At 39.3% G+C, this 17,060-nt stretch overlaps 1 protein-coding gene across 6 annotated transcripts; it reads left to right on the forward strand.

Annotated features, from left to right (window-relative positions):
• The first annotated feature begins 3,112 nt into the window (after nucleotides 1-3,112).
• Nucleotides 3,113-16,795, forward strand: MMAA (metabolism of cobalamin associated A). 6 transcript variants are annotated; one of them, XR_011697856.1, is made up of 8 exons: nucleotides 6,993-7,063; nucleotides 8,018-8,488; nucleotides 9,523-9,645; nucleotides 10,712-10,882; nucleotides 11,187-11,272; nucleotides 11,805-11,954; nucleotides 12,754-15,053; nucleotides 15,588-16,795. XR_011697856.1 is itself a non-coding variant. In XM_071555625.1 (7 exons), the coding sequence occupies exons 2-7, from the start codon at nucleotides 8,074-8,076 to the stop codon at nucleotides 13,039-13,041; spliced, it is 1,233 nt and encodes a 410-aa protein (XP_071411726.1). In that variant the 5' UTR covers nucleotides 3,113-3,131; nucleotides 8,018-8,073; the 3' UTR covers nucleotides 13,042-16,795. The 6 variants fall into 6 exon arrangements, 5 of the variants coding, with proteins under 5 accessions (XP_071411726.1, XP_071411724.1, XP_071411721.1 ...); XM_071555625.1 differs by lacking the exon at nucleotides 6,993-7,063 and adding an exon at nucleotides 3,113-3,131 and having other exon boundaries at nucleotides 12,754-16,795; XM_071555623.1 differs by lacking the exon at nucleotides 6,993-7,063 and adding an exon at nucleotides 4,379-4,414 and having other exon boundaries at nucleotides 12,754-16,795.
• The last annotated feature ends 265 nt before the right edge of the window (nucleotides 16,796-17,060 follow it).

Here is a 17,060-nt window from a genome sequence, read left to right on the forward strand (position 1 = left end):
GTCTATCTCTACTAAAATCACAAAACATCGAATAAATACAGATAAATCTGGTCTGAAAAGGATGAAGGAAGGATGCTGATGAGCACAAGTCATCTGAGGTGTGAGTATTGCAGATTTCTTGTCTTTATTCTCAACGAGAAAATATAAACTCTTTTACTGTTGATTAATGCAACAAGGTAACTCTTCATACGTTTCATTTGAAGTTTTCAGTTTGTTTCCCACACTGATTCTCTAAATAGGTGTCTTAACACAGCAGCAGAATCACTGGTTAAAATTTATGCTTTGTATTTTGTTGCTGGTTTAGGTGGGAAATAACATGACATTTCTATGTAAGCCCTATTTTACACAGAGATCCCTGACTTACTGCAACAACCAGAGAGAGGGCAACAGTAAAATTCTGCTGAGAAGTCAAAAACTTGCTGTAAAGGACTCCTAAAAAGTTACAGCCACTTGCTGCTAGTTGTCTGTGAGTAACTCTCCAAAAAAGCTGAGTTGGAATCCATGCTTGCAGAGGTGTGACTTTCAGTTTTACACTCTGAAGCCGACTGAACGCACTCTGAATAAATGTTCAATGTGTTGCAGTTCCGTAGGTGGTTAAAAGCCTGCCCCGACCGACCAGGGAAGATTTACGATTGTGATGATAAAGACTGAATTCTTGTGTGCTCAGAAAACAGCCGGGCGGGGTGACACGAGCAGTGCGCTGGCTTCCCCTCCTGGCCAAAAGAAGTAAGTGCTCCTGATGGAGAGTCACACGAATTATTGCTCTATTTTATATCTCTGTACTAAAGATAAACACCAGTTTTCAGAGAACACATTAATGACCAACTTTGGGGCAGGCCTGGTGGAACATGCTTGCTTCTTGCAACATAATATAGTGATCTATTGAGTTTGGGTTGCTGTTAAAACATAGATTTCTTTTCTAGACATGGTCCTAATTTGGAAAGCATTGAGACGAAAATACCAACTTCTGATAAAATTATTCTCAATTTCCCTTCTAGACATCTATCAGCTGGTCCTAGAAACAAATATTTGACTTCTTTTCATATGCTGTATGCTGATTTTCCCCATGCAACTGCATCAGTTATGATTATAACTTTTTTCTGTTGTTTTTGCTTGGACTTCAGGGTTTTTACTTGCTTTTTTGTTTTATTTAAGGATTCTTCTTTCATTTTATTTCTATGGTACAATATTTTGTAGCATGAGGCTGAGATTTGGAATGAGAGGATGTACTAGCATAAAGGTGTTTCTTCTGTGGTATAAAGCAATGACACAATATAACAATATGATCCAACATGATTTTTAACAAGGCCTTTCTAAATTAGCTTGCCAGCCTTTTACAATGTTGTTTTGCTATGTTTATGGAGGGACTGATTGTATAAGATTGAATCCTAGCAGAGATTTCCTCTTTAGCTCCCACTTTTACTGCCTGGAAAAAATGGGACATTTAAATTGCTACACAATTTTGCATTATAAGAAGACCACAGTCTTGCTTTTATGGGCATGCTGGAGAATAAGCATGCAAGTACAACATGTATGCACATACATATCAGAGAAACAGAAATTTCCAGCGTGAGAAACAGGAGCCTCATGTTTAAGGCACTTAGTTGGACTGCCAGAAACAGGCTTCCCTGGTCATACCACAGGTTTGGTCCCAACTGGAAACACTTAGGTTTTCCTATTTGTCAGTTTTGAATCCTGACTATCAGATTTATCATGGGCTTGGTCTTCCTTTTCATCTTGGCCGTGTCATCCTGAAACAGAAAGTGTCTTGATATGTTTTGCTGCAATGTTATGTTCCTATGGATAATTCTACCCACTACCTCACTTCCTCCAATTGTGGTTTTCACCTGCTAGTGAGGCACTTGGCATAGGGATGTGCAGACAAAGACCTCTGTTGGAGATTCAGGGAAAAACACTTGAATGCATGAAAGATTATGTATTTACTCTCAATGTTCAAATTGTCTACAATTGTAAACTGAGTTGCATTAATCATTGATTCCTTATCTCAGTGTATGCTTCACCTTGTGAACTTAAGGTATTCACTTCTTGATGTGAAAGACTGTGCTGATTTCACGCTGACCTAATACACCTTTAGCAGCCTGGGGTGGGGGGAAGGAGGGTTGTGTTTAGTCACTTGAAAAATCTCAGTCCTCTGCTCAGGGCTGAGTCTTTGTCAACTACAGAACTTAAAATCTGCAGCAATCAAGCTTTTCCTTAGGCAAAAAGTAGCTGGAAATGTGGGTGGGTTGGCGAAGTCAAGTGTCAGATTGTATTATCCTACTTATGTTTACTGATATATTTGCTGTGGTTTCATTGCTGTATTGAAAGGAACCAGGAGGAGGCAAGGAATGATTTCCTTTTCAGCTGTGCAATAATGAACTATATGAGAAATATTTTGATATTGTGAGTCATTGGTGGCCATGGAGAAAAACATACTCTTTAAGCCAAGCTTTTAAATACTTTCTTAATTGAAATTTAAAAAATACAGTAATTTACTGGCAAGTGACTTGCTCTTCCAGGTTTATAATTTTAACAATGAATCAACTGTGGAGAACATTATTTAACTTGCTTTTACAACCAGTAGATCTATGAATAATGTTTGGGGTTTTTTCTGCATATACAGTAATTTTATCCCCTTAAGAAACGTGAACACTTGCAGAAAAGGTAATTGCCTTTAAAAGAAAATATGTTTTTATCAGTTCTTTCTATGTCATTTTATATCAGGCAGTTCATCGTGAACAAATAAAAAACTTGTGCATAAGCCATAGAAAACTTTCCTGTAATGGCTGATTTAATTTCTCACTAATGTGCAATTACAGTTCAGTTCATACCAACAAGAAATGTTAAAGTTGCTGTGCTAAGGTTTTGTGAAGAAACGTCAGCTCCCTTGCTTATAAAAATGTTACACAAATATAAATCATAGTTGTTTAAGATTAATTTTTCCTCTTCTTTCTTCAGATGCCCTCTTGTAGGTCTCAGCCAAAGCTCCAAAAGCGAATTTCTTTTTCCAGGCTCTTAAGGAGCTCTAAGAGCTCTGACAACCTTATGGCTGCTCACCAGTGGAGGACAGTGAACTTGCTCAGCTGTTGGAGTCACTCTGCCTTTGTAGGTGGCTGAACTGGGAAGCTGTGGTAAGGCTGTTGTCTCTAAACCTAGCCAGAGAGCTGACTTGCTGCTCTGTCCTGGCCTTTTTTCAGTAAAACCTTGGGATGCCTGTAGTCAGGAAACACCTGTACATGTAGCTGTTAGTGAGTCTTTGGGGAGATGTACTTTTTCAGTGCTGTTTCCTTGCCTGAGTCACAACTGCAGATCTGCATTTAAACAAGCAAACTTTCACCTGTGAATATTCTTCCTATTGTTTTTGTTTCACATGTCCAATTATCTTTTAAGATGAGGCAGAAGGTATGTTTTGTCTAAAGTGCCAAGACTGTCCTTGAAAGGCTGGTGCTTTCTTCTTGAAAGGAAGGCTGTTATCAGCAGTTCCCTTGCTGAGTGTTGCGGTATAAAGAGGAGGTTGGACCAATCTTCTCTGTTTGTGTGAAAACTGAAATCAATTGAGGGCTGTCCTCTGAAATAAAGGTCATTCAGTCTGTACCGTGGCAGGGACTGTAGTTATTCTGTAACCTGACATGCAGGTAGGATTTAACCCTCACTGCCAATGGACACTTGTTTGTTGCTCAGGTCAGCTGTTGTAGGTTGCAGTGGAGCAGACCTCCCATTTCTCCCATGTGTTGGGAGGTGGTGGGGGGTGGTTCACAGCCAGAATAGGGGCCACACCATGGTGCTGGTTCCTGGGGGCTGGGGGACAGGTGGGTAGTGTTTGCAGGATGAACCCTTACGGAGTTTTAGGCTGACTTAGCCAAATGAAGTTCAGCATCCAATTTCTGATGTAGTTTAAGGAATCTCTTAGGGTTTTCCCCCTGTCCTGCTTGTAATAAAATACTTGTATATTTTGTAATAAAGCCACTAATCCAGTTGCAGTTCTACTAGCTGAGAACGTGCATTTGCAAGTGAGAAGGGTGAACTACTACATGCAGAGTAGAGAAATGTTGGAGGAAAAAAGGGAGTGAAGACCACCAGGTGTTACACTGGACGTGCTGTGTGAGAAGTCAGTGTAGGAATTGCCATTGAATTTAAATTCTCAAATGAGGAGTTCATTTTGCAATAAGGCATAGTGGAGCAAGGGGTTTAGGTGCATGGCAGAGCCTTCTTAAACCCCCATTCTCACAGAAAGAACTGATGAAATAAAAGCTCATCTTTAAGAAATAATAATTTCATCTTGTGATGCAAATTTCATAACCAGTATGAATTGTAGGCATGCCAGACCTTTTAACATACAGAGAGTGGGATCAGTAGAGACCTAAGTAAAAAAAAAACAAAACAAGTCCATCTTTGTGTGTTCAGGAAAAATCTGGTGAGTTTCAAGCTGGTGAGATCCTCTTTATTTAATTTCATCAATTGTTTGTCCTATTGTAATTCCATTTAGTTCATAGACATTTGTTAGATTTGTATTTGCCTTTACAGCACACAGCTGTAAAGAAATGTCTATGCCTATTTTAAAGATTGTTGTGGTAATTATGCGCTCTAAAATTACTTTGGGGCTTCTTAAAGAGGAGGTGAACAGAGCAAGGAAATCAGATTGCTGCCAGAGAAAGGCAGAACGAACAAATCCAACTAAAACTGCAAGGGGAAGTCAGTCAGATGGAATGTAAGTGTGCATGGTTGAATTTGGCAAAGGTACTAATGTTAATGCTATTTTTGCAGTGAGAAGTTACAAAAGGGTCTTTTTCTATTATTTTATAACAACTGGGATTTAGTTGCGCCTTCTGTCAGAATACGTGTGACTCCCCTTAGTTTCTGGCACAATACTTTGTAACGCTTCACAGGATATTTGATTTAGTATTGGCTCAAAATGAAGAATGCCATTTCATGAGTTACCGGCAGTACTGTGTTCTTTAACATCTGGGCTAAATTTGCAGCAAGGAGGTTAAACCAGATAATTTTCCTTAAATCTTGGACAAGTTTGCAGACTGTGATGGAATAACTATGGGGTGCACATTTTTAGTTTTCTGACACCCCTGGGGTAAAGAGGGAGAGAAAACCCCAAACCAACAAACACACACACACTTGAAAGATGATTAAAAAAAAAAAAAGGAGAAACAGAGCCTGATGTGGAAAGCTACTGGATTACCCTCCTGAATACCTCAACTGTTAAGTAAATTATTGATGAATGCATAAAAGAATACATGAGCTAAGAGAAGCTTGTATATTGGAGATCAGAAAGCACCAATATAGTGAATCAGACCAAAATGCATTGTGCTGTGTGTAATAAAGATAAAAAGAATACATGCTTGTTTGCATATGTTGAAAGACCATAGGAGAAACATAGGAACACTGTATAGTATGACAGGTTGTAGATCAAGGAGACTCTAGAAATGGTTGAGCTTCTAAGGGAAATATTTTGTCTGGTTTGGATGAGATTAGAGTATCTTAAAATCAGAGGTGGTAGAAGAGTGCATTTGTAGGAGACCTGTGTAATCTCTGTTCCAGAATATTGAAAGAAGGGGTGTACATAACTTACAAGGCAATAGGAAGTCTTCCTGTCATATCTGACATTTGGAGACTCTAGTCTCTGACTGGAGAAAAGCAAACTTATTTAATAGCAGAGTTCAGGGGAAAGGGGGGGGTTAAAAAAAGAGAGGTGACTTGAACAGTTGAGATTTCCAGACCTCACCAGGGTGCAAATTCTTGAAAATAGTTCTTGCAGCAAGACTGCTCTAAAGCACCTACGTGCTTGTTCGTGGTCATATCAGACTGGCAGTGCAACTGATGGGCTGTAAAAAAATAGCAGAAGTTTTGTTCTGAACTGCTGGAGGCAGAATTTAATCTCATTCCTATTATTCCAGTCCACAGGGTTATCATAGACAGGGAACTGAACAATTCACTCTCCTCTTCAGTGCTGATGAAATGTGCAGTTTTGCCTATGCAGTCATGTAGGTCAATGACAAATTATTCAAGAGGAAAGTACACAAAGTGGAATAAACTACAGGATCAATTAAGCCATAGCAGAATTTTTTTTCTTGTTGTTGCTGCTGTTATTAAAATAATAATGGGGATGTGCTACCTAGGCTTAAGCACAGCTCTTGAAACAGAGAGTCTTAGAAAGCTTATTTAATGAAGAGATTACAGCGATATATGCTAACTCTGATGAATAAAGATCTGGTTAAAGAGAAAAACTTCACAAGGTTATTTTCAAATCAAGACTTCTTGTCTCTTTTTGTCGTGGCTCTATCACATGCAGAGGGGGACACAAAACTGCATGTTTTCTCAGCTCTGAAGAATGTTTAGTTCTCCGAGTATGATGATTTTCTAGACTGGAATAACAGCAGTGAGATTAAATCATGCACTGAGCCGTAGAGAACAAAACTTTTGCTATTTTAAGCAGTCCCTCACTTGCAGTGCAGTGTGGTGAGACTGAGCCAGTCTAAGAACTGTGAGGCACCAAACAGCTCAGTCTTTATTGGAAATAAATGTGTGTGCTTCAACGAGGTGGGCAGAAAAGGCATTCAGAGATCAATGGAGAAATAACAATTCAAAAAAAACCCAACCAAACCAAAAAGCCCCCAAACCCACCCCACAATAAATCACCATCCCCTAACAGAAGGTTTTCAGAATCAGGTTTAACTTAGCAAAAGGAAGACTGAAAATAAGTGTGGTTTAGTAAGTGCAGGTGGGAGGTTCAAGCATCTCTTCTCCTTTCCCGGTGTCTGCACTGCACGAGAGGGGTGTAAATCGCAAATCCAAAGTGGACATTTCTGAGATTTCAGGAGGCAATGCGGGTTCGCAACACCCTTCCCTGTGCGGCCAGGGCAGAGCATCCGCAGGGAAGTTCGTGTGCTCGTGGAATGGTTGGAGCCGAGTCTTGAGAACCTGAACCCCGGCTCTCGAGAGTGGGGAGTGGGAGGGCATCCCTTTCCTTTCGGAACTCCCCTTTCCCTGCGGCACAGCGGGTTCCGGCTCAGCCTGAGCGCGTCACTTCCCGGGGCGGAGCGGCTGGGGGACGGTAGGTGCGGGGAATGCGGGAATTGCCGGGAGCGGGGATTGCCGCACCCTCAGCCCCGGCAGTGGAGGCGGCCCCGGGGCCGGGGCTGGTGCGGGGCCGGCTCTGGGGTTTGCTGTATCTCACGGCCTCCCTTTTTCCCACCCCCCTCTCCCCCTTCTTCTGAAATAAGTGCAGAGGCTGAGGGAACTGGGGGTGTTTAGCCTGGAGAAGAGGCGGCTCAGAGGTGACCTCATCACTGTCTAGAACTACCTGAAGGGAAGTTCTGGCCAGGTGGGGGCTGGTCTCTTCTCCCAGGCACTCAGCAATAGGACAAGGGGGCACGGGCTCAAGCTCTGCCAGGGGAAATTGAAGTTGGAGATCAGAAAAAACTTTTTTCCAGAGAGAGTAATCAGGCATTGGAATGGGCTGCCCAGAGAGGTGGTGGATTCACCATCCCTGGAGAGTTTTAACTGAGATTGGCCGTGGCACTGAGTGCCATGATCTGGTAAACGGACTGGAATTGGACCAAGGGTTGGACTTGATGATCTTGGAGGTCTTTTCCAACGCAGTCAATTCTATGATTCTATGAATTGTTAAAGCCACCCTGCGCCATGAAAGCAGGATATACAGTGATGTCAGTGAGCATAAGGGTGTTTTGTGCCCGGATTTGTCGCGTGCTGCCTGTGCTCCCAGAGGCTGCAGTACTTTAAAAGTGCTGTTTATATGTCTGCTTTTTAGTAAAAATCCAGTATTCTCATTTATTAACTATGATAATAAAGAGAAGCTGTGCTGCTGGAGATCGTGTAGCTACTTTATGTTGCGCTTTTTTAGCGGGAAAAGGAAACTATGTTTTTTTTATTCAAGGCAGCAGGTGTGGGTTCAGTAAAAGCTGACGATCACCTGTGTGGGGATTGGTTGCGTTTGAGTCCTTACCAGTGCTTTGAAGAAAGTAATATTGTTTCTCTTTTTCTCTAGGGTGTCTGCAGACGGAAGCAAGCTGATACCTCTGATACTTTTTCATTCCTCACAAGATGAAGATCCCCTCAGTGTTGCTGAGATTCCCTCGGTATTTCTTCAGGAGCACTCCCTTCACAAACTTACACTTTGCTTCCAGAGCACATTTCCCGTGCATTGAATCTCCTGGACCAGTGCACCATCATAGAGAATGGATGTGTTCGTGGAATGGTGTGAGGAGAGGGCTGTGTCAACAAGCAGCACCTGAACGGCAAATAGAGGGACTTTCTGACAGAGAACAAAGACTCGTAGACAGACTTTACAATGGACTAATCCAGGGTCACAGAGCCTGTTTAGCCGAAGCCATTACACTTGTAGAATCAACTCAGAGTAGGAAGAAGAAAGTAGCCCAGGTGCTCCTTCAGAAGGTACTATCCTACCACAGGGAACAAGAAAAGTTAAATCAAGGAAAACCACTTGCCTTTAGAGTGGGTTAGTCCTTTTATGTCTGTCTAGTAGTTGCTTACGTGGAGTTACAGTTCTCACTTTGCATTATCACTATTATTTGTGGTCTGTAGTCTTGGATTGTTCATTTTGTGTGGTTTATAACCAATTAGACCACTTCAGTTGTCCAGTGGGATTACAGCCTGATATGAAAAATGCTTTTGAAAAAGCTTTAGAAATTATTGTTGCTTCCTGGGGGTATGTTCTGTGAGGAGTTTTTTGTAAATATCATGAGCTGAAACATTATGTAGTTTGCAGATTGATGCAGATATTATCTACACCTAGACAAGGAAGGATATAGTTAAGCAGACCTGATTTTTTCCTGAAGGTGTTTTCTTGAACCACTTTTTCAGTCTACAGAAGGAAAACCACATACCTTCCTGTTTTATGGTCTTCCCCTAAAGCAGCCTACTTGCCAGCTGAAGGAGACTTGAACCTGGTTCTCTTGGAAGCTCTAAAATATTTTCCCCTTGCAAAGAGATGGACTGTGCAGCTGTCATCTCCTGTGTCTGTACCAAAGGCAGTAAGAATAAGAACGTGGGCATAGGAGTGAGAAAAGTTTGGTGCTAACCTTAGTTTGTGAGCTTTGATATGCAAATAAATGGCCTTGCTTTTTGAAATAACAGCTCTTCCATTTAAGGACTTTTGCTTTTACAGTGTTTCTTTTATAAATGTTAATCCAGTTTTAGGACAAAATGTTTTGAAAGTTCTGAAGTATGGCAGGATAAATACATTTATTTGGAGCAAAGTAAATATGTGTTATTTAACCCAGTGTTACTGGTGTGGATAGGATGAGGGGTAGTGAAGTGAGTGCTGCTGTGTTGGATGAATCAAGATGGTGTATTTTGAGTCAATTATAAATGCTTAGGTGGTATAAATTTTGACACAGCTTCTATTTGCCTTTGTTGTGATATTGTGTTAAAGTGTGAATTGTCATCAACTTAGATATTGATGGTTTTCATGTGATATATTATTTATTTGATTAACAAAATGGTTTTTTTCTTTCTAATATGGTTATTTAGGGTTGTCTGGTCCTCCCGGTGCCGGGAAATCGACTTTCATAGAGTGCTTTGGGAAAATGCTTACAGAAAGAAAACACAAAGTGTCTGTGTTGGCTGTAGACCCTTCCTCTAGTACAAGTGGTGGTGAGTGTGAATTAAGTTTGAGTCAAATTTCTAATACTTTGTCAACTATAGGAGTATCTCTTTGGGCCAAATGGAAGAAAATTAGCAGCCTATAAAAGAAAAATATTGAATGTATCAAGTATTCATTTTTTCCCTATCTGATATGAAATTGGGAAATAGGTTTCATTGTGCTATTTTTGTCACACTTCCTCTTTTCCAGTGTTGGAATGTTGCCTTACAATTTTATGTTTTTTTCTAAATTTGAATTTGTTTGAAACTCTGCAGCTGTAATGTGTCACTCTCAAATAAAATATTGTAGGGGAATTATAAGCTGACCATGCTTGGTTCATGGTATATCTGACATAAATAATAGAATCTTGTATTTGATCTTTTTCTAATGGACAGCTTCCAGGCAACGTTATTAATTTTTTTCATCCCCTACGCTGTTAGAGAAGATGCTGTGATGTGTAACTGTTATAAAGAAAAAAACTGGGGCATTGGAATGATGGGGAGATAAGAGAGACTGTATTCTTGAGTGCATGTAGTCGGGATGCATCAACAGAATGGCAAAATATGATAGCAAGACTGCACCAGTTAAAGAATTGAGCATCCCTCATCTTTTGGAATGTGCATCGTGTTTGTAGATCTTGCTGAGTCTGATTCACAGTTTGTACAAAACAGGGGTGTATATCAGCTCTCTTGAATCAGAAAATCCACCAAGATGTATCAGAATCATAATGCTGAGATTTGTCCCTTTAGACAGAAATAGCAAATACTTTAGTTGTGTGGCCTGATGTGTATAGGCCTCAAAAAGCCATCCAGGAAGTTGTAGAATTCATTCTGACCTGGAACAAATTCTTTGTATCTGTAAGGTCTGCTTATCAGGCCTTTCCACCTTCTGATAGGTGGAAGAACCAGGTAGGAACTTCCTAGTCCTCAGCAAAGCCTTGAGCAGCTGTTACTGGGGTATTGCTCTTTGATTGACTTAGCCCAATCTGTCTTTTCTCACTCATTAATTTGGTGGGAGGGAGAAGGGGAAGTTTGACTGTGTTGTACTTTTGAAATAATTTAACATTACATGTTTAAGGTTCTCTGTTGGGTGATAAAACACGGATGACTGAGTTGTCAAGAGACATGAATGCATACATTAGACCATCTCCAACCAGAGGGACACTGGGAGGTGTAACAAGGACCACCAATGAAGCCATTCTGCTCTGTGAAGGAGGAGGCTACGATGTTGTTCTTGTGGAAACAGTAGGCATGTGATTAGGGTTTCTTTTAAATTACCCTGTTGTGATACCCAAATAAGGTGTGTTACTAATTGTATTCTTTAATCCTTGAATTTGCTCATGTTTTCCTGCATGGTCACTGGTTGAATGTGAAGTTCATTCTGTCTTGTTTTCTGGTCCTGTATGTCTTTTACGAAACTGTTGTGCTTCCTGTCATCTTTGTCTTGTTAGTGGGATTTGTTTGTGGTGCAATGCTGGGATCCGTCATAATTGCTGCCATTAATGAGACTGAAAGTTTGCAATAAATGATGAACTGTGAATTTGATTTTTCAGGTGTGGGACAGTCAGAATTTGCTGTGGCTGATATGGTTGATATGTTTATATTACTGCTACCACCTGCAGGTGGAGATGAATTACAGGTAAGAGAAACTTAAAATCAAGTTGTGAAAAAAGTCCATATCAATAGTGTTTTGTCCATTACATTGCTACTATTAAAATATTTTCAGTGTCATCAATTTATTGCACAGTTAAGATCTGAAATGCTTCCCTGATTTTGGAAGTATTAGGATGTAAAATTTTTATATTCTATGACTCAGCTTTGATGTATTTACTAGTTACATATAATTTTTGGTAGTGATTTTTGTACTATAGGAAAACGGAAAATAATATGAATAGTTTTGCAAACTTGGTCATGTTTTGGTTAAACCTTTGTCTCTATACATGAAATTGGTGATCATGTGAACTCTGATATCCATATGTGGTGTTCTTGTGTCAAAGTAGAGTAGTAACTGGTAATGACAGAGGATATTGGTACTACCCTTGCTTGACTAGCACATACACACAAAAAGTCAGAGAGACTAGAAGCAGCAAAAGCATTTTGACCTGCTTTTTGTGATAAATCAGCGTGTCACAGTCCTGGGTATTCATGATTTCTCTCCATGTTCCATTTAGGGTATCAAGCGGGGTATAATTGAGATGGCAGATCTGGTTGCTATAAATAAAGCTGATGGTGATTTAGTTGTGGCTGCACGGAGAATACAGGCTGAATACATCAGTGCTATGAAGCTGCTTCGCAAACGTTCGAAGGTTTGGAGACCAAAGGTTTGTGTGCTGCACTGGTGTATGCCATGTCTAGATCGTTGTGTTTCTCATCTTATGGGTCTCCAGTTTTAATGCTGTATTTTGTCTTTTAAAAGGTTATGGTAAATTATAAAGGAGAAGAAAATTTTAATATGTGTATATAGAATAAGCACACACTCGCACTTTCTTTATTTTATCTATGTATCTATAAAGGAGGTTTGCTCTACCCTGGCATTAAAATTGACCCCCTGGATTAAGGTTAAATCAACTGGGCTGCCTGAGCCATCCCTTAGTAAGTGGAGAAAGAGAGACAAGACTTAAAAAAACCCAGACTGCTTCATTTAAAAGACTGTTAGATATCTCTTAGATGTGCTAAATATCTCCGAGAAATATTATTAGCAAAATTAATTCCTAGTTTGGAAAGCTAAGGCAAAAAAATAATCAAAACACCTCATTTTTGGCATATTTTAAGTGCAAAAGAATAGCCACCAGAATATATATTTAATTCCATATTTAAGTAAAAAAGCAATAATGTACCTTTTAGCTTAAGGACTCCTTAAAAATTATTATACAAGCAGTTGGAAAAGGCCTATTTATCCCAAATACTGTGGATCTCAGGATCCACTTATAGTTGGTAGAATCCCAATTTTGAGATCTCTTTTTGAAAAGCACCCACCAAACCATTAGATCCTTGTGAAATGAGCATGTGAAGGAAGCTTGCCTTACACATTTCTTCATTTTCATGCAATTTACCTGACGCATAATTGAACCGTCAGGCCCAGGAGATCCTTGGCTTTAAAAATTCCTCTGAATCCAACAGGTAATGCGCATCTCTGCCAAAACGGGAGAAGGGATTTCGGATATGTGGGATAAAATGACTGAATTTCGCGACCTCATGCTCACAAGCGGTGAGTTGATCGCCAAACGACAGAAACAGCAGAAAGTGTGGATGTGGAATCTCATCCAGGAAAACATGTTGGAACATTTCCGGAGTCACTTGGCAGTCAAGGATAAGATTCCACTTCTAGAAGAAAAAGTCCTTAGCGGAGTCTTGTCTCCTGGACTGGCAGCTGACCTGCTACTGAAAGCATTCAAAGATAGTCTCTAATCATTATTTTCTACTCTGTTCTTCATAAGTGCTTTATGTAAACATAAACATTAAATACACTTTTTCTATGTGTGGATTGAAATGTTCTACTGCAGCAGACATTAATGGAATAACTATCCAGCACTCTGCCAAAGAATACCTCTGGATTCTGTATGTGCAATGATCATGACAAATCCAAACACTCAGAGATTACTACATACTGTATTGGAAAAAAGCACAAGTGCACATCTTCTATTTGTACACACCATAGGTCTGTTGATTAAAAAATGTATGCCAGTGGGGAAATGTGAGTGGTTTGAGGAGGGTGGAAGAGTAAGGTTTGTGGTGATGCAGGGTTTTATCCTGGTTGTGGGGTCATCTTAAGAGCAGTTGACACTGCAGCTTTCCATTCTAATGCAGCATCAGCCGTTGCCAAATGGGTTGCATTTTCTGTCCTCACCTTGAGTGACAGCAAGAACATTGCACTGCCTGACAGCACCTGACCACAGTCCTAGTTTTAATTAAATTGTATACATATAAATAGAACATAGTGGTGTTTGCTCCCTGTTTGGAAGCTGTAATTAGTTATTATACACTGTACATAAGGAATAGGGAATATTAACCATCCCAAAATAGATGCTTTAATACAAAAGCAAAATTTAGTTAGACTTCTTTTAAATGCAGGCATCAGATGGAACAAATGTTACCTGTGCTGTTTTATTAGCAAGTGTCTTTATACTAGAATAATTGATCTCTAGAAACAACGGTTTGAGCTTTTCTGATCTGACATTGTTTGGATTCAAACAAAAATTGCCAATTGTGTTTGGTATTTTTTTCTCTCTCTTGCAGAAGACATGATTGCTTACAACCAAAAGCACTTCTATTTTTTATTTTCTCTTGAGAAAATTCTGGAGGAAACATTTTCCTAAGCCATGATTTAAAAAGCAGAGCTCATCTGGTACCTACTGAACATAAAGGATAAAGTGGAAGAGTGCTGATTTTTGGAGACCTGACAGAAAAAACAGTAAAACAGGAGAGTTTGTTAGTCTGTTGTTGCTTAGGTGAATTACCTTTAAAACATATATTGGTGATTTTCACAGTTTTTAATTTTCTGGACTTGTACATAAAAGGTGTCTTTAGCTCAGTTTCACCTCTTTGGCTTCTGACAACCCAATTCCAGCATAGCAATCAACTGGTTTGTAAGAGCCTTTTTCCTTTATGGTGTCACATTTCTGTTCCTTCCTCTTGTACCAGTTATGTTGTGCTCCCGAGTTTACTTTTACTTTCTAGGTCTCTGTGCTTCAGAATTTTGATTCCTGCATTGATCTAAGTTTGGCAACTATCAGAAAAGATGGATGATTTCTGAAAATGCTGAGGATTTTGTTTGCTTTGGTTTGTCAAAGTGGCACAAATTACACCAGAAGGAACCTCTGTCCTTCATGCTAGTATTCCAGCTATTTTTCCCATTTTATGATGGTGTCTGTATAATAGTCCATATATTTTTATTCTAAAAATACAAAGTATGACTAGAAAGTAAAAAGCAAACTGCATGGCAAATTAAAAATACTCATTAAAAACTTAAAGCAATGATCCCCATTTATGTTTGCAGTGAAATTCTAATGAAGGGCATTGTGTTTTGTGGGACATGCAGCTGAGGCATTTCTTTGTTAAGAAATCTTGTACTGGTGTAGCTGGTGTTAGTGCTTTCCACATTAGTTGTGGGAACCTCAGAGCTCTGACCCCTATTCCTACTCTTTAATCAGTAATTTGGAGGGGCTAGAATAAGTTGCATAGAAACAGCTGAAGGAATAGAGGGTGTGGCAGAAGCACATTATGACCATGCTGAGTTGTGAAAGGAATGCAGTGCTTATAAGCTTCTTTTTTATTTAAGCAGCCTCTATTGAATATGACAGAGCAAAAGTAATGTCTGGTGTCCTTCCAGCTTTAAATACTGATTGTATTTTATGGTACCTAGTAGAAGAATTGACAGTCAGGTGCAACATGAATTAATGAGAGCAGCAGCATTTTAACCGGTGAGTTCACAATGTTTTGATAGTCCATTTGTTTCAGGTGCCCGTTTTTGAGGTGACCTCATTTGTGTTTGTCTGTTAGATCAAACCCTTAATATTGTCATTACTACTTCTTCTGTCAGGGACTGCTGTTTTCCTTGTCTGTTATACATGAGCTGCCAAGCAAGCAAAATAGAACCTCAGCTTTGTTTAAGTGACAGCTGCTCAAGCAGAATGTGTTTTACCACTTCTTCAGTATTTGTTTTCTGGTTGCAGATCTTTGATCCACTCAAGCCATGGCCCATCATTATTTGCTCATTTTGTTGCTTCCTTTAAAGTATTGTTAATTTACTAACGAACTCTTATAAAAGTGCAATGGCTTAAACAGGTTCTTTAAACTGCATTTTCCTCTTAAAGTAGAGCATTAAATGAAAATCAGATTTGCCTTCTTTTTGTGTTCATCTGTTCCTCATGCCTCAGTAGATAGAGAAATACCCTTACACTGAAAAGCTTGTAAAATTCATTGAATTAATTGCAGTTTTGTTCATATCCTCACAGGCTGGGGAAATGCATTGTCTTCAGAAGGGCTGCCAAGCTTTAGCTGGTAAGGCTACAACTCAGTAAACAGTTCCGTATTTCCCAAGATAGGGAAGAGCATTTCCATCTCATCATTTTTAGCTCTGTGGGATTAAGTTGGCTAAAATGCAATAAAATATTGTCATTCAAGTAAACAGACTTCTTAAAAATGAGAATAAACAAATCTGTTGAGTAGGATGTTGTCATATCCTTGGTTTCTAGAGTTAAGTTGCTCTCATGTTACCATTTAAAATCACAGCTACTGCAGAATAGTATGGAAAAATAGCACAATAAGAATACAATAGCAAGATTAAGGTTATAGCTGGAGGTATGATAAACTGTTAGACAAATTAGCATGGGAGGTAAGGAATAAACTTAAAATGCATGAACTGATTTCCCATGAAGCCTTGCACTTGTTTGTAGGAGTGAAACTTTTCCCCAGGTCCCTGTGTAATAGATGTTGCTGGTGTTTCACAGCTGGAAAAAACAAGTGTGATGAGATCAAGTGATTTACCCAGGACTCTGAAACAGGTCAGTAGGGTATAAAGGTTACAGTTCCATGGTCTTTTTACTCTGAGCCCTGTGTATATTTACAGCCACGTTACTTAAGGTTCAAAAAATGCTCTTAGCAAGTTCATGCTCTTAGTGTGACTTATTCCTTTCATATCTAATCTCTCTGTTTTCAGTGACAGAACCCAGTGACCCCTTCTTGACTACTCTTCTGTTGTAATGTCCTGCTTTAAGTAATAAAAAATGTTTCTTTGATATCTAATCTGCCCTCTCCTTTTGTGAAGGCATTACTTCCTGTTCTGCATGCTTGCTTAGTCTTTTATGTTCTCCTCATATATATTGTTTCTGTATTAGTTAAATCTGCAGTGTGTGGGCTATTTGTGAGTCTTGAAATTTTTGGGGATGGGAGTTGAGCAAAGCTGAAGAATACAAATGAACTTTTGTTTTTAATAAATCTTATACAGTCCCCTTCCTAAAGCTTTCATTGTTAAAGTAATGGGGCAAGATTCAATTACTAACTGGCTTTCTATTGGTGTAAATATACTTATTTCCTTTTTATTTCTTCTTCCTCAGAGTGCCCCATTGCTCCCCACTTGGATGCACAGTCAATAAGTAACTTTATCCATGAGTTAGAATGAGAAACATTTTTACAGAGCTTAGTACTTCTGTAACTATTCCTTCTGGACTATTGTCAAACATACATAATTTGAAGAATGACTGAACAGAAGTTGAACTGATATGGACAATCATAAGCCCACAGGTTGACTAGCAAAAGAATTGCTCTTCCAAAAACTTCAGATATTCCATTGTGATATTCCTTACAGTTTATTTAACAATAATCCACCCACCCCATGACAGAACATTAACTAAATCTGTGGATTGAGAATAAAAAGTTCAAAATTAAAAATTCATGAGAGTACATATTTAGAATGGAAGGATGACATG

Source organism: Pithys albifrons, chromosome 5, assembly GCF_047495875.1.
Source record: "Pithys albifrons albifrons isolate INPA30051 chromosome 5, PitAlb_v1, whole genome shotgun sequence".
Taxonomy (NCBI): Eukaryota; Metazoa; Chordata; class Aves; order Passeriformes; family Thamnophilidae; genus Pithys; species Pithys albifrons.

Bases quoted from the DNA above. Each gene is read 5' to 3' on its own strand.
- MMAA (XM_071555625.1), top strand. From the start codon at position 8,074: ATGAAGATCCCCTCAGTGTTGCTGAGATTCCCTCGGTATTTCTTCAGG. The intron at 10,883-11,186 runs GCATGTGATTAG...TTGATTTTTCAG, and splicing joins TGTTCTTGTGGAAACAGTAG to GTGTGGGACAGTCAGAATTT. The intron at 11,955-12,753 runs GTTTGTGTGCTG...TGAATCCAACAG, and splicing joins CGAAGGTTTGGAGACCAAAG to GTAATGCGCATCTCTGCCAA.